The 26,599-nt window shown below is 30.8% G+C and overlaps 5 protein-coding genes and 1 long non-coding RNA gene across 9 annotated transcripts; 5 read left to right on the top strand and 1 right to left on the bottom strand.

Annotated features, from left to right (window-relative positions):
- Positions 1 to 1,264: 1,264 nt before the first annotated feature.
- LOC125610067 lies at positions 1,265 to 4,148 on the top strand. 2 transcript variants are annotated; one of them, XR_007340073.1, is made up of 5 exons: positions 1,265 to 2,110; positions 2,196 to 2,380; positions 2,513 to 2,601; positions 2,739 to 2,910; positions 3,362 to 4,148. It is a non-coding gene; the product is annotated as an uncharacterized LOC125610067 (long non-coding RNA). The 2 variants fall into 2 exon arrangements; XR_007340072.1 differs by having other exon boundaries at positions 1,267 to 2,380.
- Positions 4,149 to 7,531: 3,383 nt separating this feature from the next.
- Positions 7,532 to 15,066, top strand: LOC106345911 (probable hexosyltransferase MUCI70). Of its 2 annotated transcripts, XM_013785129.3 has the most exons (11): positions 7,532 to 7,706; positions 7,900 to 8,125; positions 8,208 to 8,438; positions 8,521 to 8,740; positions 8,825 to 8,934; positions 10,702 to 10,904; positions 10,981 to 11,084; positions 11,413 to 11,600; positions 11,668 to 11,867; positions 11,944 to 12,151; positions 13,024 to 15,066. In XM_013785129.3, the coding sequence occupies exons 2-10, from the start codon at positions 7,981 to 7,983 to the stop codon at positions 12,136 to 12,138; spliced, it is 1,596 nt and encodes a 531-aa protein (XP_013640583.1). In that variant the 5' UTR covers positions 7,532 to 7,706; positions 7,900 to 7,980; the 3' UTR covers positions 12,139 to 12,151; positions 13,024 to 15,066. The 2 variants fall into 2 exon arrangements, with proteins under 2 accessions (XP_013640583.1, XP_048637718.1); XM_048781761.1 differs by lacking the exon at positions 13,024 to 15,066 and having other exon boundaries at positions 11,944 to 12,290.
- LOC106351046 lies at positions 14,465 to 15,066 on the top strand. The gene has a single exon (XM_013790863.3). The coding sequence runs from the start codon at positions 14,465 to 14,467 to the stop codon at positions 14,915 to 14,917; it is 453 nt and encodes a 150-aa protein (XP_013646317.1). The 3' UTR covers positions 14,918 to 15,066.
- A 1,918-nt stretch (positions 15,067 to 16,984) lies between these two features.
- On the top strand, positions 16,985 to 17,410 carry LOC106351045 (cytochrome c oxidase copper chaperone 2). The gene has a single exon (XM_013790862.2). The coding sequence runs from the start codon at positions 16,985 to 16,987 to the stop codon at positions 17,201 to 17,203; it is 219 nt and encodes a 72-aa protein (XP_013646316.1). The 3' UTR covers positions 17,204 to 17,410.
- Positions 17,411 to 17,795: 385 nt separating this feature from the next.
- LOC106345910 (putative ubiquitin-conjugating enzyme E2 38) lies at positions 17,796 to 20,213 on the top strand. The gene is made up of 6 exons (XM_013785128.3): positions 17,796 to 17,998; positions 18,203 to 18,796; positions 19,014 to 19,077; positions 19,158 to 19,297; positions 19,371 to 19,682; positions 19,758 to 20,213. Exons 1-6 carry the CDS (start codon positions 17,927 to 17,929, stop codon positions 20,067 to 20,069), a joined length of 1,494 nt encoding a protein of 497 aa, XP_013640582.1. The 5' UTR covers positions 17,796 to 17,926; the 3' UTR covers positions 20,070 to 20,213.
- LOC111198810 (putative RING-H2 finger protein ATL19) lies at positions 20,206 to 25,470 on the bottom strand. Of its 2 annotated transcripts, none has more exons than XM_048781763.1 (2): positions 24,809 to 25,470; positions 20,206 to 24,357 (listed from the first exon to the last, which is right to left on the bottom strand). In XM_048781763.1, the coding sequence occupies exon 2, from the start codon at positions 21,571 to 21,573 to the stop codon at positions 21,043 to 21,045; it is 531 nt and encodes a 176-aa protein (XP_048637720.1). In that variant the 5' UTR covers positions 21,574 to 24,357; positions 24,809 to 25,470; the 3' UTR covers positions 20,206 to 21,042. The 2 variants fall into 2 exon arrangements, with proteins under 2 accessions (XP_048637720.1, XP_048637719.1); XM_048781762.1 differs by having other exon boundaries at positions 20,206 to 24,370; positions 24,809 to 25,466.
- Positions 25,471 to 26,599: the final 1,129 nt, after the last annotated feature.

Genomic DNA, 26,599 nt, shown 5'->3' on the forward strand with positions numbered 1-26,599 from the left:
TCTTTTTAAAAAAAATTAACAATCAAAATCCTTTATATACTAAGGTCCGATTGGAATTTTAACTTAAGAGGCTGTTGAAACTTTAACTTAAATCTAAAGTCCTTAAAGTCAAAATATTACCAATCAAGCTTTAGAGCTTCTAATTCTAAAGTCTTTAAAGCTTCCCTTAAAATTTTCAAAGCTAAAATAACTGAATTTGCTCTTCCCCTAAGGTGAATTCACCTCTAGATTCAACAATCAATAGGATTTTTTTTATTTCATATTCAATATCTTAAAAAAATTGTCAAATTATATCATGTTTTTAAAATAAAATAAAAGTAAAAAAAATAAAATAAAAATTATAGTAGTTATAAAAATATTTTAAACGTCGTTAGCAAAACATTAAACTCAACGATCTAACAACTGCCTGTAGTATTTGTCTATAGCCTATAGTATGTGTTTTTTGTAACTGGTCTATAGTATGTGTTCAATAATGCTTTCTAATGCTTTTTGGGATTTATAGTTTTAAACGACTTTGTTTGAGTTTGTCACTAAGATGCATAAAGGATTGCTAAATTATGTACACCAATGGATGATGAAATTAAGAAAATATTACTTATTTATAAAGTTATGAAAATTTATATGAAAATAATCTAAATGTACTAATGAACATTCATCTAGTGTACAATAAAGAGAGAGTACCAAACGGGTCACTTATGGTTTGTTGGATTTGTGATTGGTTCGAACATATGATTATCTGCGTGTAACCACATAGTGTATTGGTTAGTAGCAAGCTGAAACAGAAGAATTTGTGTTCGAGCCAACCTTTTTCTTGTTTTTGAAAATTCATCTGATATTTTCAATGTTATTATATGGTACGTTTTTATTTACTGCAGTGAAAAATATTATTAAATATAATTTATTTGTATAGGTAAAATTTTAATTTGGTAAATTTAGGAAAGATTAAACTATAAATTATTTTAAATTCTGAAAAAGTTATTTTGGGAAAGTATTCTGGCTATTTCTATTACGCATGGATTTATTTGATGACCTTTTTCTTCTTATTACTACACAATCTCAACGTTGTAGGAACTTTTGACTAATTTAAATTACTCAAAATAAACTAACATTAATTATACATTCCTCATTTTACTTACTAAAGTATATTTCTAGTAGCTTTTGACTGTTATAAGTGATTCAAAATAAACCAATGTATATCTTACTTTCTAAAAGTGACCTTTTAATTTTTTTTATCAAATATAAACTATGAATTCTTGAATAGGCAATAACCATAAACAAATCCTCAAGATGAACTCACCTAAAAGAAACTTCATATATATTCTATGCTACATACTTACTATCTCCATAACGGTGGCATTTTTTAACAGTTCTGAACCTTTGCAACCAGATGGTATTTTTGTCAGTTATGCGACGCTCTCAATTTATAATTGTAATAACTTTTCCATGGGAGTCCATTGTAAATCAGGCGACAAAGATATAGGTTTTCGCGTTGTTAACAAGGGTGGATTATATGAATACAGAGTTCGTATTGGTCTTCAGAAGACTACACTCTTCTTCTGTGGATTTAGCCATGGAAAAATAAAGAAAGGCATATTTGACCTCTACGATGCGTCTAGAGATTCCGATAGATGTAACAAGTGCACATGGAAAGCTGTGGGAAATGGTATTTATGGATATACTGATAAACCACATCAAGCTGTCCTGTTTTATAAATGGATAAAGTGATATGCAAGTGAGTTTATTTAAGAAATGTGTAATACTATGAACTAAAATCTTTATATATAAAAGAGGGTTGTATCCCTCCTCCTTGTGCCACATGGGATGCCACATAGATAACTCGTGAGCTCTCGCGACGACACGTGGCAACGCAGCGTTTCATTAAACTTGAAATCTGGGCTTAATTCATTCGTCGTGTATTGGGCTATAGGTTTGTTGTTCCCGGCCCGATAGACGTTGCCAGCCTCGGTGACTTCTGATCTTCTTCACGTCTTCTGGAACGGAATGTGTTATGGCTTTTTTCCGTGATAAATCTCATTAATTCAGATGCCCACTACAAGTTCTTCAATGTGTTATTGCGTCGGCGAGGCTGTGGGATTTCGGGTATAAATATGTCAGTATTTCTCTTCTGGAAATCATCCTCTCTTCATCTCCCTTCTACTCATCTCTCTTATATAGTGTTCTTCTCCGATTTGAAGTCCCGCAAGTGTTCATCCGTTGAATAGCCAGAGAGAAGATTAAAAGTGAAGAGAGTAATAAGGATTCTGCTCTGATCGATGATAAGCCTCCTACTGCAGCCTCTGTGAACGTTTTTCTCAGACAGGCATTGCATGCTGATGTTCGGTCTCTTCTGCTTGATTGATTGTACAACCGAGATGAACAGGTTCCGAAAATAGCCTTCTACCTGTGTTTCTGTTTACCTTTTGTTTAATGGCTTATTCATCGATTTTTCTTACTGATTTGAAGGCTGGCAGCTATTCTCTCTCTTTCTCTTATGGGTTTTTGTTGTTCGCAGGAATCCAGATCGTAGCTCTATAGGTTCACATGATCCATCAAGACCCAAAATGTTCATATTCATCTGTACATCCAATTGTTCCCATAAAGGTTGGGTCTATCTAATTCTCTCCATCAGATTTCTGGAACAGATGATTCTGTTTTTTCTATTAATATAGATGATTTTTTCAGTCTGATTGAGATGTTAACTAGATGTATATATACTCTGGGAACAATTGCTTTTGCAGGAATATAATGAAATCATCTAAGCTGTTCGTCGGTCAGACTATCTTGGAAGACCACTGAATATCGAGAGTAGTTTCCACTGGCTGTGCTCATGGCTTTGGTTTCTTTTTCTTTGCTGGTCCCAGTGTTGGTGTGATAGCCATATTGCTCATTCACATCACTGATGTTAAAACTGTAAGTTTTCATCACATCCCTTTTGAGCGATTACTTCATTGCTTCAGTACAATCAATCTACTTCCTACAATATTTAGTTGTTTGGAACAGAGGTTACTACTACTGCTCTTCCAAGTAAAGCTATTCTTTTTATTCATTCTTTTTTTCCCCATGTCTTCTATATTGTCGCAAAAAGCATAAGCGATAGTCTCTTGAAAAATATTTCTCTTGATCTTGGTCAAAAGTTTTTGTCTTCCGGACAGAAATAATAAAGAGAATATTATAAGTTTTTGTCTTACTCTAACTCAGCTGCTTTCTTGAATTCATTGGTCTGATTTTATTCACAAGTATGACTATGCCTTTATCATACTCAAATAAATTGGTTGACATGATAACAAAATTCCAAACATATGAAACATCTGGAGTTTATTATGTATTAACAAAATACACTTTGGCCAATGATATTGTGCAGATAGTTTTACTCGCTAAAAAGTTAAATGTGGAATGGTTTGTCGACCAGTGACATGGAGACGATGGATCTGGGACTATTCTAAGGATCACCGCTATTCTATTTAACTAGAGCATGTGTCATTCAAGTTCATGGAACCTTGGTAACATTCGGAGTTGGTCATGTGCTCAAACTCTGGTATCCAAAAACAAAGTAGCGATGGACATTGCAGGTAGTGTGACGTGAGAGCACAGATTCCAATCTTATATTGCAAGGTTTGGCCCAAGTTGGATACAATAACATCTGCTAACTGAAGCTCTTGACTAGCATGGTCTGAAGGGATTAAGGGTGAATTTCCATTTTCATGTCCCTTATGCCATTGCCTAATTCGTTTTTTCTTTATATTTTTTTTGTATGGAAACAGTTGAATTTATCAAAAGGAATCATTCAGTGTAAAAAAAGAGCATGCGTCATTGGTATCAACAAATTTCAGGATTTGATTTTCGTATTTTTTATCATAGTTGTAAGAATATTTGTATCCGTTTGAGATTTAAGATTTCACATTTTGGTTTCAACCTTAAAAATCTCTGACCACAAACTCATACCAAAACATGGAGGACTTTTTTTACCAAATGACACTCTTTTTTTCCTACAAAAATATGCTTTGTTTTCTATACGTGCAGTGACTACAATTTCATTTTTGAGGTGTTTTACCTTTGTATTGGTTTGTTGATACTCCATTGATGGTAAACAGAATGCTCCGGAACGGAAAAGTAAATCTATACTAATACCAAAATATTTTGCGCACTAATATATTTTTGTTTACGATGGAATAATATTATAAGAAATAAGAGAATAAGTCATGAGAATAACAACATAAAAAGTATACACTAAACTAGGGATTAGAAAAATATCCAAAATCCCACCTAAAAATATCTACCAAACTCGAACGAAAATGGTAAAATATTGGAATGGTTTCGGAATTTTTATTCGAAGAACTGAAACTGAATCTCACACGAATCAAAATATTTTAGGTACCCAATTTTTTAAAATTATAATTATATATTTAAATATAATAATTAATTTAAAATATTATATCCAAAATATTTAAAATACTCAAAAATACTCGGAGATGTATAAACATTTTAAAATGTTTAAAATGTTTGACGCAGTAAAAAAAATCAAAACACTAAAATATTTAATGGTTTCCCACTCAATTACTCTAACGAACCATTTTTCATGATAGTTTTATGCATTTAGTTATACATAATTATAATATATATATATATATATATTACTTTTATTGTGTAATTTGAATATCTTAAAATATATTTGGGTTTCAATAAAATAAACATAATTTAAATGGGTAGCCAAGCCCGTTGAACCGAACCCGAACCAAAACTAATAAATATCAAAATAAATTTTAAATCTCTAGATCCTAAAACCTATAATCTGAAAAGACATGATCGGATACCTGAGTATCTACCCATGCATAAAATTAAATTTTAAAAATATCAGAACAATAATTACATTGTTTAACTGCACTTAAAAATAAATCAACAACATATCATTCTTATAGTCACAACCATTAAGATATCTCAAACAATATTATAATTTTTTTTTAAAAAATAAGAATTTAATAGTAAAAATTATGAAAACAATGGCGTTTCACGTCACTAATTCGAGTCTTAAGAAGCCGGCACGTATCCGCATCTAAAACATGGCGTTTCATTAACTTGGAGTTGGAGTTGGAGATTGTGTGGGCTTTTGGTGTAACTCATAAACATGCGGGAATATTGTTGTGTGGGTCTTAGATCAAATTAAAAATAATACTTTTAACATTATACTTTTATATTTTAGTAAACAAATAATGTCGTGTTCTTCGTTTTATGAATACGCCATAAAAAAGCTCTCATGTGATTGTTGATATTCAATCCGATCATACCGGTATGACAAATTAATGTAAATCAACAGAACCGAGTACGATGATTTTAATTGGATTTACATGTGTCGAAAATACAATAAAATTTTTTTATTTATTTGAATGTGTAAAATAGCCTGTAAAAACCAAAAAAAAAAAAAACTAAATGAACTAATAGGTTTATAGTATATTAGTGAAAGTACATATAAAATGTATAATTTTATGTAGTGAATGCAAAATTGAATTTACTAATTTGATATACATATACTGAGCATTTAACATATGAATAATGTTTTAGCAAAATAAAAACATAGGAATAATTATTTGCTTTATCCATTTACATCAATTTATTTTTTAAGGTCCATGATTTCACGATAAATAGTGTTCCTAACTTCTTCTTTTTTCATACAATAGCGCAAACATATTATTATATATTACTCCTACTTAGCTATTTGAATAAACGAACACTCTGATATTTGAAAATTTTGAACGATTACTTTTGTACGGTAAACGGTTTTATTTCAAAGTATTAATACACCAATGCAAAAATATATTTTGCAAATAATTACACGCATCTGCAGCATAAGCTCTTTATTACATACGAGCATAGATTCTATAAAAATACGTATATGCAATATTATCATTTAATTTAAATATATTGTTAATTTATAACGCAAGTTTCCACAGTATTAATAACTTCTTAATTAATAGTAAAACATCTCTAATAAATTCTAAACTTATTTAATAACGATAGACCGTATTCAATTTAAAGAGTGGCAGAGAAGTTGAAGTATGACTTTCATTAATAGAAAACTATCACATTTTAATTAAAACATGCACAGACCAAGGTACTCACAGTAACAAAAGGTTGTTTTGGCTTAGATAATATAATATTTTCCTTAACATATTTCTGGCATGATCATTGCATAACGGTATGTGGACATTATTGATTTTATTTTATTAGTTCTTTCTTCATAGAATAATGAAAGTTACTATCATTTTAATTTAGTCTAAAAATATTTATTAAAAATAACAACATGATATCCAAATTCTATTTTTTATTGTTTATAATATCATTTTCAATCTACAATTTTTTTAAAAAAAATGCTTTATAAAATTAATGTAAATTCATATAAAATAGTTTTTTTTCTAACTTCCCGCCCGTAGGGCGGGCCGACCCTAGTATAAAATAAAAGTCTATGAACTTATAAATTTCTCTTTATCCACTACTTTTCAGTTATCGGAACGCAGTATCCAACTTTATAGTTAAACCTAACGTAGGATAATAATCATTTTGTTTGTATGTTTTGGTGTTTTACCTCATAATGAAAATATTAACTTTTGATTATATGTTTTGGTGTTTTACCTCATAATGAAAATATTAAGTTTGATTAAACCACACTCAATATTTTATGATTAACTAGTTTTTTATAATTTTCAACCAACAGAAATTCAATATATATTATATATATATATTTTTAAAATTTTCTGCAATTTACTATTACTAACTAAAAATGCATAGAAAACATATAAAATATACTTTTAAAGCAGCATTTTATTTTAAACAAATATTTTGTAGAAACAGATGAAGTAGTAGTAAACCAAGTTTAACATTAGTTTTGGGTGAAAGTATGTAAAAGTAAAACAACAACAATAGAGTTCATGAAACTGTAATAGTGTATGCTCTTTTTGGTCAATAATAGTGTATGCTTTTTAAAATCAACTGAAAGAAAGAGAACTGTTTAATTTCTTTTCTTTATTAAAACGGAAAAATGTGATTTGGAGATATTATGGAAGACTTTGAGTTTTTTTTTTTTTTAAATTGTGATGCTTGTGGAAAAATATTCTCAAATAAACTTAAATTAGGATTTTGGGACATAATATTGTTATTAAGCTGATTAATATTTTTCATATCCAAAATACATAAATTCGAGTGATTAAAATTACCCTTTGAGACTATGTTTGGATGTTTGGAGATTGACATACCATACCGATTTTGTTTCTTTTGGATAATAAACGATCAAGTTTAAAGACTCAACAAAAACATCTCCAATATTATAAATTATACCATTTTCAATAATAATGGTTTCACATTTTTATATAATATTTAAAACAAATTAAAACTATATTAATTTATATCATTAATTATTTTAAATAATTGTTATCAATTTATAATTTATTAAACTGAATTAATTGTTTAAATTTACATTTACCATCATTTATTAATACAACTGTATAAAATATTAGATTTTAATATTTGGAAAAAACATTTACGGGATTATCAGGGAAATACACTGAATCGCTGGCAAATCCAAAATATGCACTTAATATTTTCCGCAGATCAAAGGGATCAGTGAAATTTAGCGACGCAATTCACCAAAACTATTTATTAATTTCATAAAATCCAGAAACGAATTTAGCAGAACAAAGCAGCTTTCATTCAAAAAGGTAATCTCTTTTTTTTCTCGATTCCGTTAAGGTATCTCTTTGATTAAGGCTAGATTCCGATCTTGTGGGCTCAATGATCTGATGGGTACTTTCAATTGAATCGAAATGTGATTAAAGTTTGTTCCTTTACGGTTTTTTGTCGAACGCTGTTTTGGTAATAACAACAAAGGCTTCTTTATAATGTCTTTTGCAGTTTGTGAGAAAAAAAAAGTTTGGTTTTTTTTCGATATGAGAGTTCTTCTATCTAAAGGGTTTAAGAGATAATGCTGCGACAATGCTCACTTCAAATTCTAAAGAGAAGGAGAGATCTCTCTCCTTCTTATGCTGCTGGTACTTAGGTCGCAGACGTTTCGCAATGCTGCTCCTTCTCAGCCTTGCTTTTGTTGTCTTCATCTTGGGTTCCTACACTATCAACAAAGGTAAGTATAAATGTCTTTCTTCGTTAGTAGTTTTGATTAGATACTGAATCTGATGTTTATGTCTGCATTGTGATTACGACAGAGAGTAATAGTCCAATCATTCACCAGAGTATTGAGACCATGGATTTTGTTAGCAACCAAACACCGTTAAGTAGAGAGTTGAGTTCTTTCTATACTGAAAACTCTAATGATGATGGCATTAGAGGAAGTGATGTAGACATCATCCATCCTCCTCCATCCCACCACCATCCATGTGATAGTTTTTCGTTTCCTCCTCCTCCTCCACCAGGACTCAGAAGGCCTGGACCACGCCGTAAGCTCTCTCTTTCTTTAATTTGATAATTGTCTTTAGTTTCTGACTTGCACTTACCTTTTGCGCTTGTTATTGTGGTCAGCGTGTCCTGTATGCTATCTATCTCCAGAAGAGGCCTTAGCTCATATGCCAAAGCATCCATTTGAATCTCCTGTGCTCATGAATTTGACATATGTCCATGAGGAGAGTCCTGTAAAACGTGAAGAAGAAGGTCAAGGAGGCTCTGAGTTTGGAGGTTATCCTTCTCTTAAAGATAGGACTAACTCCTTTGACATTAAAGAGTCCATGACAGTGCACTGCGGGTAAGCTTCATGGGCTTGACTTCATGTTCTTCTCCAGTCTTGGAGCTTTACTTTTCTGATCCCTGTTTATTTTTTTTGCTGCAGGTTTGTCAAAGGGACAAAACCGGGACATCAAACCGGATTTGAAATTGATGAAGATATCCTTCCTGAGCTGGACCAGTTCCATGATGTGATTGTTGCTTCAGCTATATTTGGTAAAAGAAAATATATTTATGACGCATATTGTTTAGACTTGGCCTCGGCTTCCGCCGGGTATTTCGGGTTTTGGTTTTTTTGGTTCTAGAAATTTAGGAGCAATTCGGGTATTTACAAAATTTAGTTCGGTCATTTCAGTTTCAGTTTGGGTAGCAAAGTTGGGAACCGATTAATGTCCAAAAAAAATTCTGATACAATTCCGTTCCAGTTCGGTTCTAGGTTTTCAGGTAATTTCAGATAATATAGGTGAAAACATCAAATAATTAGGGTGTTTCAGTTTAAATATCGGTTGTTCGGATACAAATATTGGGTAATTCAGATAATTTTTAATATTTCGGATAAAAAATATTTGGATAATTGAATTTTCGGGGTATTCGATTTATAAATCTATCTTATTAAAACTCAAGTACAAAATTGGAGTGTTTGGAGACTTGAATAGGACTTTTAAAAATTTGGAGTGTTTGGAAACATGGATTGCAGTCTTTTAAAAAAAAATATTTTTGTTTGAAAACAAGGATAGTAGTATTAAGAAAAAAAAGTAATGTGCTTATGTTTTTTTTTTAAATTGAAAGTTATCTAGGCCACTTTTAAAATATACCAAAATGGGTCAATCTAATTCCCTAAAATTTTTTTTTCTAAACTAACCATAAAACAAAATTTAAACTTTATATACATATTTCAAATCAAAATAATAATTCAAATTTGATTTATATCAAAAATTGATTCAAAAATATACATATATTCAAAAATGGATTTTTACTAAACTATTTTTCAATAACCATTATAAAAAAAATATTGTCAATATATATAAGAAAAATATAATACAAAGCCCAATTTGAAATACCAACTCAAATTATGGTTTTCATATTTCATATTAAGTTTTAAAAATATAATATATGTAATTATTTATATGATGGTATGTATAAAATACTATTAATTATATGATTACTTATATGATGGTACATATAAAATACGATTAATTATATGATGATAAAATACGATATATAATAATGACTAGGGATGAGCTTTTGGATACCCATACGGGTTTAGTTCTGATCGGTTTGTATTTTGAGTTTTCGGGGTCAAAGATTTCAGCTTTATTAGAATGTTTCTAAATTTTGGTTTGAGTTCGATTTGGATCTTTGCGGGTTTGGTTTGGGTTTGGATAACTAATTTAAATTATTTTTAAAGTCTTAAATCATTATATATTTTAAATTTCTCAAAATGTATAAATAAAATAATATATTACGTATAAATTTGAATAACATATGTCATAATACTTAAGCTTAACATATCAATTGGCTTGATTTAAAATTTTGGATACAAAATCAATAATTATTTTAAGTATTTTTGGTGATTTGAGTATACTTTAACTATTTCAGATATTTACTTTTGACTATCTATATATATTTTCAAGTATTTAAACCAATTTAAAAGTATCATTTTTGATGTTTTATATACGTTAAATCTAAAAATAATTAATATATAAGTATATAAATCTATTTTTAGATAAATTCGGATACCCAAATACTTCGGTTCGGATCAGATTCGGTTCTCTAAATAACAAAATTTTGAATAATTAGAATATTTAATCAATTTATGTTTGGGTTTGGTACTATATCTTTGGATCGGTATCGGTTATGTTCCTCGGATTCATTTTTTCAAATCCTAATAATTACATGAAAAACAAATATCAACATATATTTCAAAATCTAGTAATATTTTAAGAGCAAAGTATCAATTTTTTTTTGCTTTTTATTTATCAGGAAAGTACGATATAATTCAAGAACCGGTGAACATCAGTGAAATGGCAAGGAACAACATCCCTTTTTACATGTTCATTGACGAAGAAACACATTCATATCTTAAGAACACTTCGAGTTACTCAGATGATAACAAGAGAGTAGGGTTGTGGAGGATCATTGTTGTCCATAACGTTCCTTACACCGATGCAAGACGCAATGGAAAGGTTAGAGAAAGATTGAATAGATTAGCCAAACATTTGAATGTTTCCTTGTGTAACACGTTAATGCATTTTTTTACAGATTCCGAAGCTTCTGTTGCATAGATTATTCCCAAATGTCAGGTACTCTATATGGCTTGATGCGAAGCTCCAGCTTGTTGTAGATCCATACCAAATACTTGAAAGGTAAGAAGAGTGATTTTATTTTAAGAAATTACTTAAAATGCCACAAAGTTGATACCACTTTTTCATATATTCAATTCTGTAACATTTAGGTTTAACCTTTTATGATTATTGTTTAGAGTTTAGTATCTAGAGGGTGGGGTTGGGTTTATAAATTTATATATAAACATTTGTAAATGATTTAGGATGGTTAGTTTATTTTTTTAATCAAAAATTTATGGTATTTATGAAAATTGTCATTTTAAAGGTAAATTTGAAAAGTAGTAGAGTGATTTAAAATTGCTTGTTCAGGCCAAAGCAGCTAAGCTTTACTGTCTTCTGAAATGTTCAGGTTCTTGTGGAGAACGAACTCTAGTATTGCAATGTCGAGACATTACAGACGTTTTGATGTGTTTGTGGAGGCTGAGGCAAACAAAGCCGCGAGAAAATACGACAATGCATCAATTGATTACCAAGTAGAGTTCTACAGGAAGGAAGGCCTAACACCTTATACTGATGCTAAGCTTCCAATAACAAGTGGTAATGGGTTTTAAGCATATGAAGATTGTAGAAACTGTTAGCTGAATGTTTTTGAATGGTTTTGCAGATGTTCCTGAAGGTTGTACAATCATAAGAGAACACATACCGATCACAAACCTCTTCACGTGTGTTTGGTTCAACGAAGTTGATCGGTTTACTTCAAGAGATCAACTAAGTTTTGCGATTGCGAGAGATAAGATAAGAGAGAAAGTGGATTGGAGTATCAATATGTTCCTCGACTGTGAAAGACGCAACTTTGTAAAACAGGTAAAAGACACAACTGAAAGAGTTGGTTTGTTTTGTCTGAAAAAAGTGAGATTTAGCGTGTTCTTGATGATGACAGGTTTATCATAGAGACGTTTTGATGAACATGAAACCTCCTCGAGCTTCTTCTTCTTCTAGGGTTCTTCCTGAGCCACTGCCTTTGCCACGTGGTAAAGCTGGCGGTAGTAGAGCCGCCGGAGGGAAGAAGATTCCGGGACAACGTGGAAAAAGGCGTCACCGGAAAGTTTCAGCCGGTGGAAGAAACATGAGATAGAGATTTTTATTTTGTAAGATTTTATATTTTTATTGCAATCTTTTCTAATTATTTTTTATTATTAGGTGTTTTGCCCGCACTTGCGGACTTAGTAATTTTATAAAATTTTGTAAAGAAATATATTATCAATTCAAAATTTTTTGAATAAGTTATTTTCATGCTTTTTAAATATTTAATAATTAATCTAACATTAAATTATCTATATACGCTAAAGTTTTTTATTTTAATAAAATATCTATAATTATGTAAAATAATCCTCAAAATATTTATATATACATAAAACTATATACATGAATTTATATTTATTTTAATATAATAAAGTAAAAGATAGAAGATTTATGGGGTTTTAACGTTAAAACCCCTCAACTAAATTTGTTTTTATATTGACATGTAATAAAAATTATCTAAAATTATCTATTAAAATTAATAATTGAGTATAAAATATGATTAATATTTTTTGAATAATATTAGGTTATATGTTTTCTGTGTGTTTTTAGTTTTAAATTTTTAGTATTTAAATTTTTTATTAAAATATGTTTTCGGATAACAACACAAAATATATAGGAATTATCTTTTATTTTAAAATATATCTTTCAGATTTTGGATAAGTTTTTTTATTATTAATAATAACTTATCTAACCAAATAATTTTAAATTCGTTTTTATATTTTAGTTAATTTAGAGATTTTATTCATTAAGGGTATACATGATATTAACCACTCTAACTTTTAACGTGAAAGCTCGATTCCAAAAATTTACTTCGCAAATAATAGTATAGATTACAGTTATAGTTTGAAATTTTGCAGTCTTAACTAAATTAACTGACAAGTCTTTGGCCATTTTCTTTTTATGTTAGTTGAAGTAGTTTTGTGTTCCTCTGATGTAGGAGAATGTTAGAACATTGAACCGAAGTTAAGACCGGTAGAAGATTAAACCGAAACTAAACCGGTGGGATATTTATTTATTGGTGTCGGCTATGGATATTTTCGTCGAAGTGGGGTCATTGTAGTACTCATGGAGTCTTTTCCACTTGGCATTAATCAAACTTTAATTCTGTAACCGATAATCTTTAATGTGCTATTTATGCAAACATTTTACCTGCTTTATTTTAAATAATTAATTACTTATCTTCAACTATGTCTAAAAAATACGTTTGGATACCTTTTTGTTTTTATTATAGCCAATATTTTCACAAAGCCAAAGAAAAAATAATTCAGATTCATATAGAGAAAGGCAGATTCAGTTAGATATTTTGTAGCTTTCCCATTGGTGTAATGTATGTTATTGCACAAAAATATATTTCAATAAAAGAAAAGATATTACAAAAAGTGCAAGTCCAAACTCAGCATCAATAATATCTTTGAATAATAAACATAAAAATGTTATATCTTTTTGAAAAATTAATTAATTTATTAACTAATGATATGTTGATAACTAGTAAACTTCAAAATAATGAGTGTTAAATTACTACTCCCTCCGTTTTTTAATATAAGTCGTTTTACAGCTATGCACGTAGTTTAAAAAAACCATATTAATTTCTTATATTTTCTAAACAAAAACATCATTAATTATTTACCTAACCACAATTCAACCAATAGAAAAATAGAAGATATATTACTATTGGTCATACAACATTAATTATTAATAAATTTTACATAGAAAACCGAAAACGACATATAATTTGGAACAAAAAAGTTTTTCTAAAACGACTTATAATAAAAAAACGAAGGGAGTATTAGTTATAACTACAAAAATTAGTAATCATAAAAATAAGTAGTTACAATTAAAATTTATTTTATTATATGTGAAAATTTTAAAAATCTATTAATTAGAACAAAAAGTTATGGAGTATCATATAACTCCAAGAGCCGAGTCCATGCCGATGCGTTCTTGGACCCCATCTATATTTATTTCTTCAATTATTTTTATTTTGTATTTTTGCCAAGAATCTTTCAGTTATTTCTCCACCTCAAATTTCAGGAAAAGAATAATATAAAATTGCAATCCTATCTTTTCTTTCTATCATAGAAAATAATTAATTACACATTTTAATAATTTAAATCATAATCAAGACTTAGTTAGGACGTGGGATTGGAAATTGTCTAGCTTTTCTAGAAGAAAAAGAAACGAATTTGTCCAAAGAGTGACCCACATCAACCCAAGAAACTTATAAATTATATTTAAATAGTAAAGAGTTTATATATATAAGATTAAAGAAATCAAAATCATGGAATCTATCAAAGTCCAAATCTCCAAATCAGATCATCTCTCCTCCCAAAAGCCAAAGTCCATACCTCTCTCCTTCCCATTCATTCATCTTCTTCTCCATGACTACATCAGCTTCAATGAACCCATCTCTCTTTCGAGTAATCTGTATACTCCACTCAGTCATTGCTCTAACAAGTGGGACCCTAATGATGTTCTACACAGAGAAGGCTTCCATCTTCGGACCAGGAAGTGAGATCGCTAGCAAACTCAAAGGATCAACGCCGCACGATGAACTACTCATTCAGATATCTCAGTCTTTCTCCGGTTTGCTCCTCTTTGCTATTGGTTTGATACTGTTCATGGTGTCTTTTGTTAAAGACAGAGAGTTTCACGGCTTCTTCGCTGGAGGGTCTGTGATTCTCTACGTGTTGATGGCTTCTTGGAGGGTTTTGTTCGAGTGGAAGATTGAAGATCTTGCTTATGAATGGCCTAAGCAAGCTCTTGGAGATATAGCTTTAGGGATCTCTTGGGTTTTCTTTCTTGTTTATTCATGGAGAGAAAAGTATGATTGATTGATTGATGTTTTTGATTCTTGTTGTAACTTGTGGGCTAAGCAAGAACCTTTCAATCTTCAGATTTGGTAAGAGAGAAACTGAAAGCATCTGTCGGAATTCAGACAAGATCAGATCAGATCAAACAATAAATAGTTTGGATTCACATCTTCAGAAGATCAAGGATTTTATTTTGTTTGGTCTTTAATTATTGCTATGTATATCCTTTATATTTTGCTGAACCAATCCAAACTCATTGTGAAAAGAGAATCTGAGATTCTGATTTTTGATTAATTAATTATGAAAAAACTGAAAATTACATTCTATCTTATTATCCTCTTGTCAATTTGTAAAAAAAAAACGTAAATATATGGTTATGGGTCCGGTGTAGCCCATTTTCAGCCACTAATAATGTAACTGAATTCAGTAGGATCATATGATTTTTGGTTTGATTTGAATGAACCGCTTTATATTCAGTGATGTAGAATTAAAACTACAGTAAAAATTATATAAATTAATAATGTTGAAACTGTAATATTTTAAGAAAGTTATAATTTTAATTCAAATTTGATATCATTTTACAAATTTATATTTAAACGATAATTATTTTCATAAATATTTTAAATTTATTATGAAAATGATAAAATTAAGTCTCCTAAATCATTTATAGATGTTTAAAATTATTTATAAAATTTTATAAATCTAACCTTACCCCATAAATACTAAAAATAATCATTAAACTGTAAACTAATATATTAGAGTATTTTTATTAAGTGTATTTTTTGAAAATAGTATACAAGTTAGTGTATTTCAAACAAATTTTTAATATTTTATTAATTTATAAAAACAAATATCTAGATTTATATATCTTAGAATATATTTTTTTATGAAACAAAAAAAATATTTGATTTCATTTTTTATATATTGATTTTTTAATTGAATTTAACTTTAATAATTTTTATTGTTTAATGCTTATGAAATATGTAACCTATAATTAAAATATGTTTTATATGTAATTTTATTAATTATCATCCATATATTATGAAATCTTAAGAAAAATAGAAATATATTTCACTGTAAATATAAAACAAACAATACAATATATTATTTATATTTATATAAACTATATATATAATGAATTAATTTATGATTATAATGGGATCATATACATATGAAATCTTTTAAAAATTATTATCTTATTATTTAGGCTGTGGAAAACTTTACACCACTTCTAAAATACTCACTAATCAATCCCTTGTTGATTCTTTCTTTGATTGTCAATAAAATTAGTAGACTCATGTTATCTTTTGTGGGAAAAAACTATATCGGCTTAAATAGCCCATTTAGGGCCCATTAACTATTAAATTATTTTTAACTGTACTTCCGGTAAAGCTTCTAATTACAGTTCTCATTTCTTCTTTTTCTCCCGAAGATTCTCTCTGGTTCTCCGCTGCTCGACTCTTCCTCCTTTAAGCCGACCAAAGGTCAGTTGTTTATTTAAATCTCCGAAGCTTCTTGTCTTGATCTGTTTTGTTTCTCTAATTCTAAGATCATATTCATATGACGGTGCGATTGAATTTTAGAAACAGCTTCCATTGGTTTGTTTGCCTGCTTGCTCGTTCATTGGTTTAATAGAATTATAGTTTTTAGTTAAAATTGTTTCTGAATTTTTATTCATCTGGGTAAGAGATTTCGTAATTTGAGGTTCTGGGTTTTAAGTTCCGACCAATGTCTTTAAAGGGTTTTGCCTGATTTGATTTATCTATGCTCCGGATTACTGAATCTATCAATCATTCACAAAGTTTGAATTTTTTTATTAGGGAGTATCATGTTACCAAAGCAGGTTGCATTGTTGATAATTAATACTTTCAGACTATATTGGTTTTAATTTAGAAGACCATTTCAATTGGTTGTAGGAGGCTTTAAACCCCTTGGTGTAGCTAAAAGAAGCTATCTTCCATGTTTATCATTGCTCTTTTGTTACTCTTAGAAGAGCTTTTAGATGTTTAATGTTTTATTGGATATATTCGTGTAGCTACAAGAAGCTATATTTTCATGGCGTTAACATTGTGAGAAAATGATTGTAGGATGAGTGGTTTACAAGCACAAGAGAGTGCGTGTTCCTTGAGCCAGCCAAGCAAAGATGTGGCTGCCACCGAGACAAAGCCAAAGAAGAGGATATGCTGTGCTTGCCCGGATACAAAGAAGCTAAGAGATGAGTGCATTGTAGAAAACGGTGAATCTGCCTGCACCAAATGGATCGAAGCTCATCTTATGTGTCTTCGCTCTGAGGGTTTCAAAGTTTGAGAATTGTTTAAAGACAACACAATAGATTGTTGATTTTGTTTTTCTGAAACTTACACAACACAACAAGTCATGTAATAACAGAGCAAACAGAAAGAGTTGCATTGGTCAAGATCAAATCAAATCTCTTACGTTTTTTGTGTGGTCAAGATCATCAAATCAAAACTATATATGTACTCACATTTATCAGTGTGATTTTTTATATCTCCAGCTTCCTTTTTAAAACTTGTAATTTTCTTGGTCAAAGTCCAACTTGTTTATTTATTTATTACTTTAGAAAGTAATAATTGTTTATTTATTTTATTAATGTATTTTTGTTAAAGATTATCTTATCTTCTTTTTGATTAGCTAGGAGTAGGACTAGGAAGGATTGCTCTGTGAATATCAGAGATTAAAAAAATTGACAAAACTAAAACCGTAAGCTCTCATATCCAACGGCTGTAAACTCCTGAACTCTCACCTTATTGGCTTCATCACAACCGTGGATTCAGCCACGTCAGCATAATATGGGGAAATTAATGTTCGGTTTCAGTGGGGTCCATACGCAGAGACCTTGTGTTCTAAGTCTTTAATTGTCTTAAAAACATTTAAACCCAAAAATGGACGAATCATAATTAAAGAAAGTAATAAAGACATTAACAAGAGGAATTGGACTCTCGTTTTTGTTATAAAAAGAGAGCATTCAAAGGGATTTTGATAAAAATCTTCAAAAACAATATATAATATATGGAGCCCGACGTGGTGGAGATCGCTCCTCCTCTGTTCCCTTCCGGTTCAAGAACTCGTAAACCCAGAAAGGTTCGATCTTTATCCTCTTTAATCATCCACAATTACGAGATCAATCTGTTTTGACTGTGCTCAATTTTACTGGTTTCACCTCGGAAAAAAGTGAACTTTTGTCCTTTTTAGAGCCTCCTTGTTGCTTGCTGATCATCTGTGTTTTAGGGCTTATGTGGGTTTTTGATTGTGTTCTTAAAGTTTGATCCTTTGATCTTGTTGTAGGCTGTGATTCCTGAAGTGATCGATGTGGAACAATACGAGTTCCGCAACAACAACAATAATGGTGTTATAGATGTGAAGAACAAAGGGAAAGCTATACAAGACGGGTCCTTTTATGATCACAACCTCTTTGATCATGTGGACATTGATGACTACTCCATGTTTCAAGCAGTTCTAAACTCTCAGGACTTCCCAACCGATGCTGAAGTGTTCATGTCCACTACTCAGCCTTGGGGGTTTCCAAATTCCAAGGGGAGTAGAAGCAGCTCGACGGAAGCGGTTTGGAACACATCTATGGAGACTCCTCAGTCATGGGATTTCTTCTCTGGTTTGGCTTTCCCTCAAACTAGCAGCTACTCTTCGGTTTCATCATCCACTACTAAGGTTCTGCCTCAGGCTCCTGATATAGTGATGGTGCCAGCTCCTCCTCCTTCAAGATCTTTTAAACTTGATGGTTCTGGTAGCTCTTCCAAGACTCTAGCGGCTGAGGTTGTTCCTTCAGCTCAGGCTGACTTTCTGAAGAGCTTTAAAAGGTTTGAAACTGTTGATGACTTCTCTGATCATCACTATGCTTCTAAAGGGAAAGCTTCAAAGCAGGTGATGATTAAACCTTCATTGTTAAAGAAATCGCTAGACGGTGGTTAGACGCTTTATTATTTTAAAAAAAATCTATTTGGAAAAATCGTTTCGCTCATACCCTATTTGTTAACTAGGCGCCTGGGCGCCTAGACTGATTTTTAGAACACTGTTAAAACTTTATCATCTCAGGGGTTGTTTCTTTGATATTCATGATGCATCTCTTTAATCTTAACAGCACTCAAAGAATTGGGTGAAGAAGGTTCAAGCAGATTGGCAGATTCTTGAGAATGATTTGCCAGGTTAGGTTTATACACTAATGCAGATCAATGCTTGCTACTTTCTTTCTTAAATCTTACTCTCTTTCTTTTTTTGCAAATAGAGACTATATTTGTGAGAGCTTGTGAAACAAGAATGGATCTTTTGAGAGCTGTGATCATTGGAGCTGAGGGAACTCCATACCATGACGGTCTTTTCTTTTTCGATATTCAGTTCCCTGATAGCTATCCTTCAGCACCACCAGTATGTTGTCAACATGTGTTTCTGTTTTTGGACCTTTAATGATGACTTGAAGTTTCTACTTTGTCGTTGACAGAAAGTTCATTACCATTCTGGTGGGCTAAGAATCAACCCGAATCTATACAACTGTGGTAAAGTATGTTTGAGTCTTCTCGGTACATGGACTGGTAACTCTAGGGAGAAATGGCTCCCAAAGGAGTCTACAATGTTACAGCTTCTTGTCTCAATCCAAGCTCTCATCTTGAATCAAAAACCGTACTTCAACGAACCTGGCTACGAGATGACCATGGGGACTCCATCAGGCGAGGCTCATTCCAAAGTTTACAGTGAAAATGTATTCATATTGTCGTTAAGGACAATGGTTTACAGCATGAGAAACCCACCCAAGGTACAAAACTTAGTCTAAACCGGATTACTTATTACTTAAAAACTTTTTAACATTGTCATGTCTTCATATGTGCAGTACTTTGAAGAGTTTGTTCGTAGCCATTACTTTGTGAGGGCACTTGACATAGTGAAAGCTTGTAATGCTTATAAAGACGGAGCTCCCGTTGCTTCTATAGTGAAAGGTGGCGTCCAAGACATTGAAGAGACTAGTGAGAGCGGTTCCAAGAAGTTTAGGAACGATGTGGCTGCCTTTATGAAGACAGTTGTGGATGAACTCGTTAAGTTAGGAGTGAAGGAGCTTGAAGAAAAGCCCAAACCACTTCCTGAGAACAATGCTAACGCAGAGAGTATCAAAGGAAACCGTAAGAGAAGCAGATCAGTTAGGTGAGCCAAAGCCACCATTTTGTTTCTCATGTTTCTAATAATTTGGAAGTAGAGGGAAATAGGAAAAGTAATTTTTGTTGTTTTCCCCAAATTTGTGATAATATATGTTATGATGAATATTATTGAGAATAGGCCCTTGGCATTTTTACTTCGAACCGAACCAAAACAATCTAAACCGAGATGAACATCTAATTCTAACCGAAATTAAAACTGAATGGGTATCCAAAATTTGAATACAATTTATTTATTTATAATATTAGCTATATTTAGTTTTGGAATAATCAAATGTTTTAAGTATTATAAACTGAATATTTAAATCCTTAAAATGATATAATATTTGAATTTTATGAGTAGTTTTATCCAAAATATCTGAAATTAGCCAGATTATTCAATATTTAATGAGAATTTTTATCTGAAACTCCAAAATTATGCAAAAATCTTTAACCGAAATTAACATGAATTTTCAAATACTAACATGTTTCCTAATTTTGTTAGCCGAAAAACCAGAATTGAAACTAAAAGGAATTTAAAAAATACCAGAACGGTTTTTAAAAAAAATTCAAACAAACCAAGCAAAATAATAATCGAATCGTCCATGCCTAGTTGAGAAACTTATAATAAGTTTTTTTGTTCTTTGAAAGCCTTAAAATTAGTTTTCATATACATTTTAATTGATGATGAAATTTGATGACTTATGTACTGTTAGTATACGTTTTCATTGATTACTTTTAGATTGTAATCTTGACTCAGACTATATAGTAATGATTATAGAACTAATAAAAGGTCAAGCCATTCCCCAGTTTTTGCAGGACATGTGTCCTCTGTTTCTGACTAAACTCGCCATTTGCAAAGCACATGAAGGTGAATCACCGTGAAGAATAAAATTAGCAAGTGGATTTTTGGATTTAAAGAGCTCTTGAAAAAGAGTAAAATATATATGTACAGCTTTCGACAAATCCAAAACAGGCTTGTCATTGTCATGAATCTGGCAAATCATTACGGCAAGTAGGACACGTGAGATGATTCTTGAGCCAAGCATCAATACAAACCGCATGATACATATGTCTGCAAACCGGAAACACTCTACATTCTTCATTCACAACATAACCACTGAGACAAATGGCACATTCTCTCGACCTCTCTTCGTCCTCGTGGCTGTTGCCTTGTCCAACACGCAATTTCGGGAGTAGGGTTTCAATCTCGCTTTGTGTCAACCCTCGTTTTCTTTTTTCTTCTCTCTCGGAATATGGTAAGTGTAGATCGGTCGGGATGATTGCATGGTACGTAACGATTCTAGCACGGTGTTGGCCTCTTTGGACTCCGATCTCGAGATCTAGGTCGAGACATGTTCCTAAGAATGGTCTGAGAATACAGTCGATGATGACGTAGATTACAAGGATGATCGCTGAGGTTGCTATTAGAACAATAAGCAAGAAGCAGAGACCAATGAAAACGGCAAGGCCAAGCACGGTGATGAAACTAACCACATCTTCGTCTGAGCTCATCATTTTTTTTTGTTGAAAGAAAGAGGTTTCAGATTTTTTTTTTTGTTCAAGATGATGACTTACATGTGACAACACAAAGATTTAAACTGATTTATATTTAGTAATGAAACCTGTAGTTCAGTTGTTTATGATAAGCCAGGGTCATTGACTTGTGTGTATTTCTAAATTTAGGGTTTGGTTTCAAATTCATATCTTCTGTCTTTTATGATTTATATGTATTTATATAGTTGTTATCTCAACATTATCCGAAACCGTTAGAAGGATAATAGCACTAACTGACTTAGCTATGATCCATTTTTTTAAACAACAATTGTGGAAATCCTCTAGTCTAGTCTAGTATAATAGTTAAGTGATGGTTTATTAAATACTTTTATGCCAAAAATAGTCCAAGAAACAATAATCTGAAATCGTTAGAAATACAAGTAAGCACAACATTGAATATATTGGAGAAGAGATACTTCAAATTTATTCATTCCAAACAGCAAATGAACCAATAAGAGAAACTTAAACTTTAGATAGCAAATGGTCGTTGTTCTTAACCAAGGGTGAGATATTCGATTGGGGAATAGAAACTTAAACTTTAATCTATTCACTTCAAATGGTAGATGAACTTAAATTTTTTCACAGGGTGGTGAAGAAGAAGACAACCCTGGTGGTGACGATGATTACTCTTCTGAAGATGATGAATCTTATGAAGATGACTCTCATAAATTCTGAATGCAAGATCTTTATGAAAAGTTATTTATAATATCCTTTTCCTTGCATGGTACGTGAAGGTGATCGATCGCGGTTCAGAACAAACTCAGGATACTCGAACTGAACCAATAACGAGAGGAAGAAACAGAGATCTTCCTATCCTATCGACTCACGGAGTGCATGTCGAACCAGTCCCAGCCGACATAGCTCCCCGGATTCACAACGTAAACTGTCAGAAAATTACGAGAGGCAGAGAGATAAGAGATATAATCAAGTTTTGCCTCGCTACTCTCCACAGTGAAATAACAGGGAATGGAGACCGGTGAGGTTGGAACAAGGTGAGGAAAAAAGGAACAAGGTATCGACACCAGGGACTGAAGACGAGGAGGTCGAAACTAGCTTTAATTAATTGCATAAGCAAATATAATCAGTTAAGTTTTCAGAACGGATATAGACAATTTACAAAATAGTTTAAATATTTTGTTAATGCTAAGTGATTTATACGTTAGATGCATAAAAGATAAATTTAAATTATTAAAATAATTTTAATAGTTTGGAATTATTATTATGAGTATATTAAGTGTGTAAAAAAACTAAAAAGATTAAGCAAAAACAAAGTTAAAATAGAGATTTTTTTTTTTGAATTCTTTATGATCATTTATGTTCATACAAAGTTATTTTAATATATTTATAGTTTATATTTTTGTGAAAATTTATTTATAATATCATTTTTGCATCGGTTATTTATGACATATTGTAAGTTTATCTGATGGTAATCAACTATTATTAAGTGAAAGTCACTTAGTTTGTAGTCTTGTACCCAGGGGCGAAGCCAGAATTTTATTTTAATGGGTGCACATCTTATATAATTAAAATAAATACCAAAAGAAGGATCGAACTTGAGATATCAATGGGTGCACAAGTACACTCTTACCATTTTTCCTAGCTAATTTTCTTGGCAGTTTAGATACTAAAATCATAATATCTAAAAGATTACGGGTGCACGTACCCCCATTAGTCATGCACTGGCTACGCCCCTGCTTGTACCCAATCTGACCTTCTATATACATTTTTAATGATCAACCATGAAAATTGGCATGTCTTTTGAAATTCGTTTTGCAGAAATTGTTGTTAAACTTTGAGTAATCGTTTAACTTGTCCCTTTATTTAGGATCAGTCACAAAGATAAAAAAGATAATATACCAAAATCAGTCAGTATTAAGATTTTGCAAATGTTTATTATAGTGTAAAGCTAAGGGAAGGACTTTAATTACAGAAAAAAAAAGAGATATTGTCGATCTAAGCTTATCATTATGGCTCTAAATAGTGGCCATTAAAATAGGAATATGAATGAGTAGGAAATAAATGAATAAGAACGAAATAAAAGAAATAAAAATGAATATTTATTCATTTTGTTCCATAACAAAATGACAAGGACTCAAACGCAGCGAAAATTTTCCATATGTATACGAACTGATTTTGGTTTAGCATCATTGATAGGTTGTTATAGAGGTCGATAACTTACCAACCTCTTCAATATGATCGAGCTTTCATATACTTGTAAGTGCCTGCTTCTCTATAAAACCAAAATACTATTACCTCTGAATTTAAAAGGTTGATGTTTAGGACGTGTACACATGTTAAACAACTAATTAATTATTATTTGTTAATTAATTTTAGTTAGTGTTATTTGTTTCCCAATAAAGGTTGATATACTTTTATTAATATTTTAATTAATATTTTTAGTTTTAAATGAAAATGCATTAATTAAAGTCAAAACATCAAAATCTTTTGTGTACAACGAAAAAAACTAAAACATCATTTTTTGTACACGGAGGGAGTACTAAGCAATGAATCTACACCTGTAAAAAAATTATTTTCATGTATGTAAAACATTTGAAGAAAAGAAACACACTTGCTTTTATGTCATCTTATTGGCATAAGCTCTCGTGTACATCTAACAAAGGGAAAAAAGTTGGTGTAGATATGCAAAAAAAATATTTAGGAATCACAAAGTAATGGACATCTTGTAATTAAGTTCCTAAGTCGCCGGATTGATATCCCACATCTTCTTTTAAGCCTTGGCAAATTCTGCATTTTCACCCTAAACATATATAGAGTTTGATGAACAGCTTCTAGATGAAATGAAGATATTTAAAACTAATTGAATTAAATAAGAGAATTAACATAAATGTAGACGATATATCTGTTTGTACGAACCCAATGGGGTCTGTTTTCAAAGTACTAGAAGATGAAAGTTGATAATTAAGAGTAAGAAATGATAATATTGGATAAGCAGGGATATGAAAAAGAAGTGCCTAAGTAGTATTCTTATTACAAATCTCGATTGTTTTAGAGTAGACAATAACTTTTTTGGTTTAAAATTTACTTCAGAATATAAGAAAATACATAGAAACAATTGAAAAACATGGAATCGTAATTCACACGAGCATGAACGTAAACAATACCAATTATATCTCCTCAACAATAACTTAACTAAATGATTAAAAGAAATTCGAAAATATCCGAATAATTATTATACCTTATTATCTCCAGTTTAGTTTGACGATCATAGGTGATTTGACAATTTTATGTTAACATCGTTAACACTTGAATCGTGCATTTCCTAATTGACAAGTTCTTAAAACTCGGTTAAAAAACGAATTGTCGATAGGATTTTTCCTTACACGACAGACACAAGCTAATAATTCTGGTGTTATTGTCCCGTTCCAAACTGCACAACATTTTGCCTTCCACTGGTTATTTATCGGAACTTTGTCTTCCACTCCGGGCATACACGACATAATAGTTTTAAGGCAATCACTATTGATCGTAGCCGGGAATGATGTCAACATCATCACAAAGACGATGCACATCAATGGAATAAACTTCATTTTGGGTTAATTAGTAGCGCTCGTGATAATTTGCCTCAGAATAAAATATTTTTTGAGAAATTTGAAACTATTTATTTTGGAAAATATTGTATGTTCTGAGGTAGTTAAATAGCAAGCTGAAATGAGCAAAAAGTGGGAATATTGAAGGTGGAAATCGAGTACTAAACATAAGGGAGGCTACATGCACTGATTTCTATTTTTTTTTTGTCAAAATTTCTATTTTTAGTTACAAAGTGTTAATCTTCAAAAAAAAAGTATGACTTGATCAAATGAGAGATTCAGGGCCTGACTGATTCAAACGCAGCGGTTGCGGTTGCGGCTGCGGGCGTTTGCAGATGCGGATGGTTGTGGTTTCTAGCGGTTTTAAGAGATTTGTACGACTGGTTATGCGGTTAGAAATTGGTGCGTTTGCGGGATACTTATGACTGGTTAACTACCAAATACAGCCGCAGTTAAATAATAAATTAACAATATTTACATTTTATATAATTATAAAAATATCAAAAAATCATAATATTATAATAAATATGTAAATTATATTTTCAAAGTTATAGTTTTAAATTTTTAAAATTATAGAAAATATTTTTATTTTAAAATTTTATAATATTAATTAAAATATAATATATATATTTTAGTATTTTTATAATTCCATTTTAAAAAATTTATTGAATATTTTTATTTTTGTATTTATATGGTTTTTTTTTAAAAAAGAAAAAAAATTAACCTCCCGCAACCGCAAACGCTAGCTGGAACCAGCTTTTGAATTTGAGAGGTTCGGAGCGGTTTGAAGCGATTTGTAACGGTTTGTATGATTGTTTCGGAACGCTGTCAACCGCCACTAACCTCAAAAGCTGCGTTTGCGGATGGTAGTGGGGAAACCAGTCAAGCTATCAATGAGAGTGCTTATAAATCGATCTCTTAGTGAAAAGTTATTTATAATATATTTATAGTTTATAACTTTATATCTTTATGAAAAGTTATTTTTAATATTTTTGCATCAGTAATTTATTTTATGGTAATCAACTATTCTCTCTGTTTCAATTTACTTTGTGTTTAAGGTTTTTTTTTGCACACCAATTAAAACTGTTAAATTTTATTTATTTATTTCTTTTTACATTAACTAAAGCTAATTCATAAAATATAGTATAAATGGTTAAAACATCAAATAATATATAAATATTTTAAAAAAATTGAAATCATTAGTTAAATTGATATAAAAATAAAATCTTAAAACATCGATTAAAATTAAACATCGACTTAGGTGTAGTCTTGTACCTAATCATATATATTAATTGAAAATTATTTAAAAAATAGTAACCTATTTTATATTAATTAAAAAAGAGATTTGATGATGTGTCACTTAATTAGAATGTCAATTTGTCTTACGTGACAACATAATAATCAATTGAATAATTTGTAGGTCCAAAATCCAATTGCTA

Source organism: Brassica napus, chromosome A6 (assembly GCF_020379485.1).
Source record: "Brassica napus cultivar Da-Ae chromosome A6, Da-Ae, whole genome shotgun sequence".
Taxonomy (NCBI): domain Eukaryota; kingdom Viridiplantae; phylum Streptophyta; class Magnoliopsida; order Brassicales; family Brassicaceae; genus Brassica; species Brassica napus.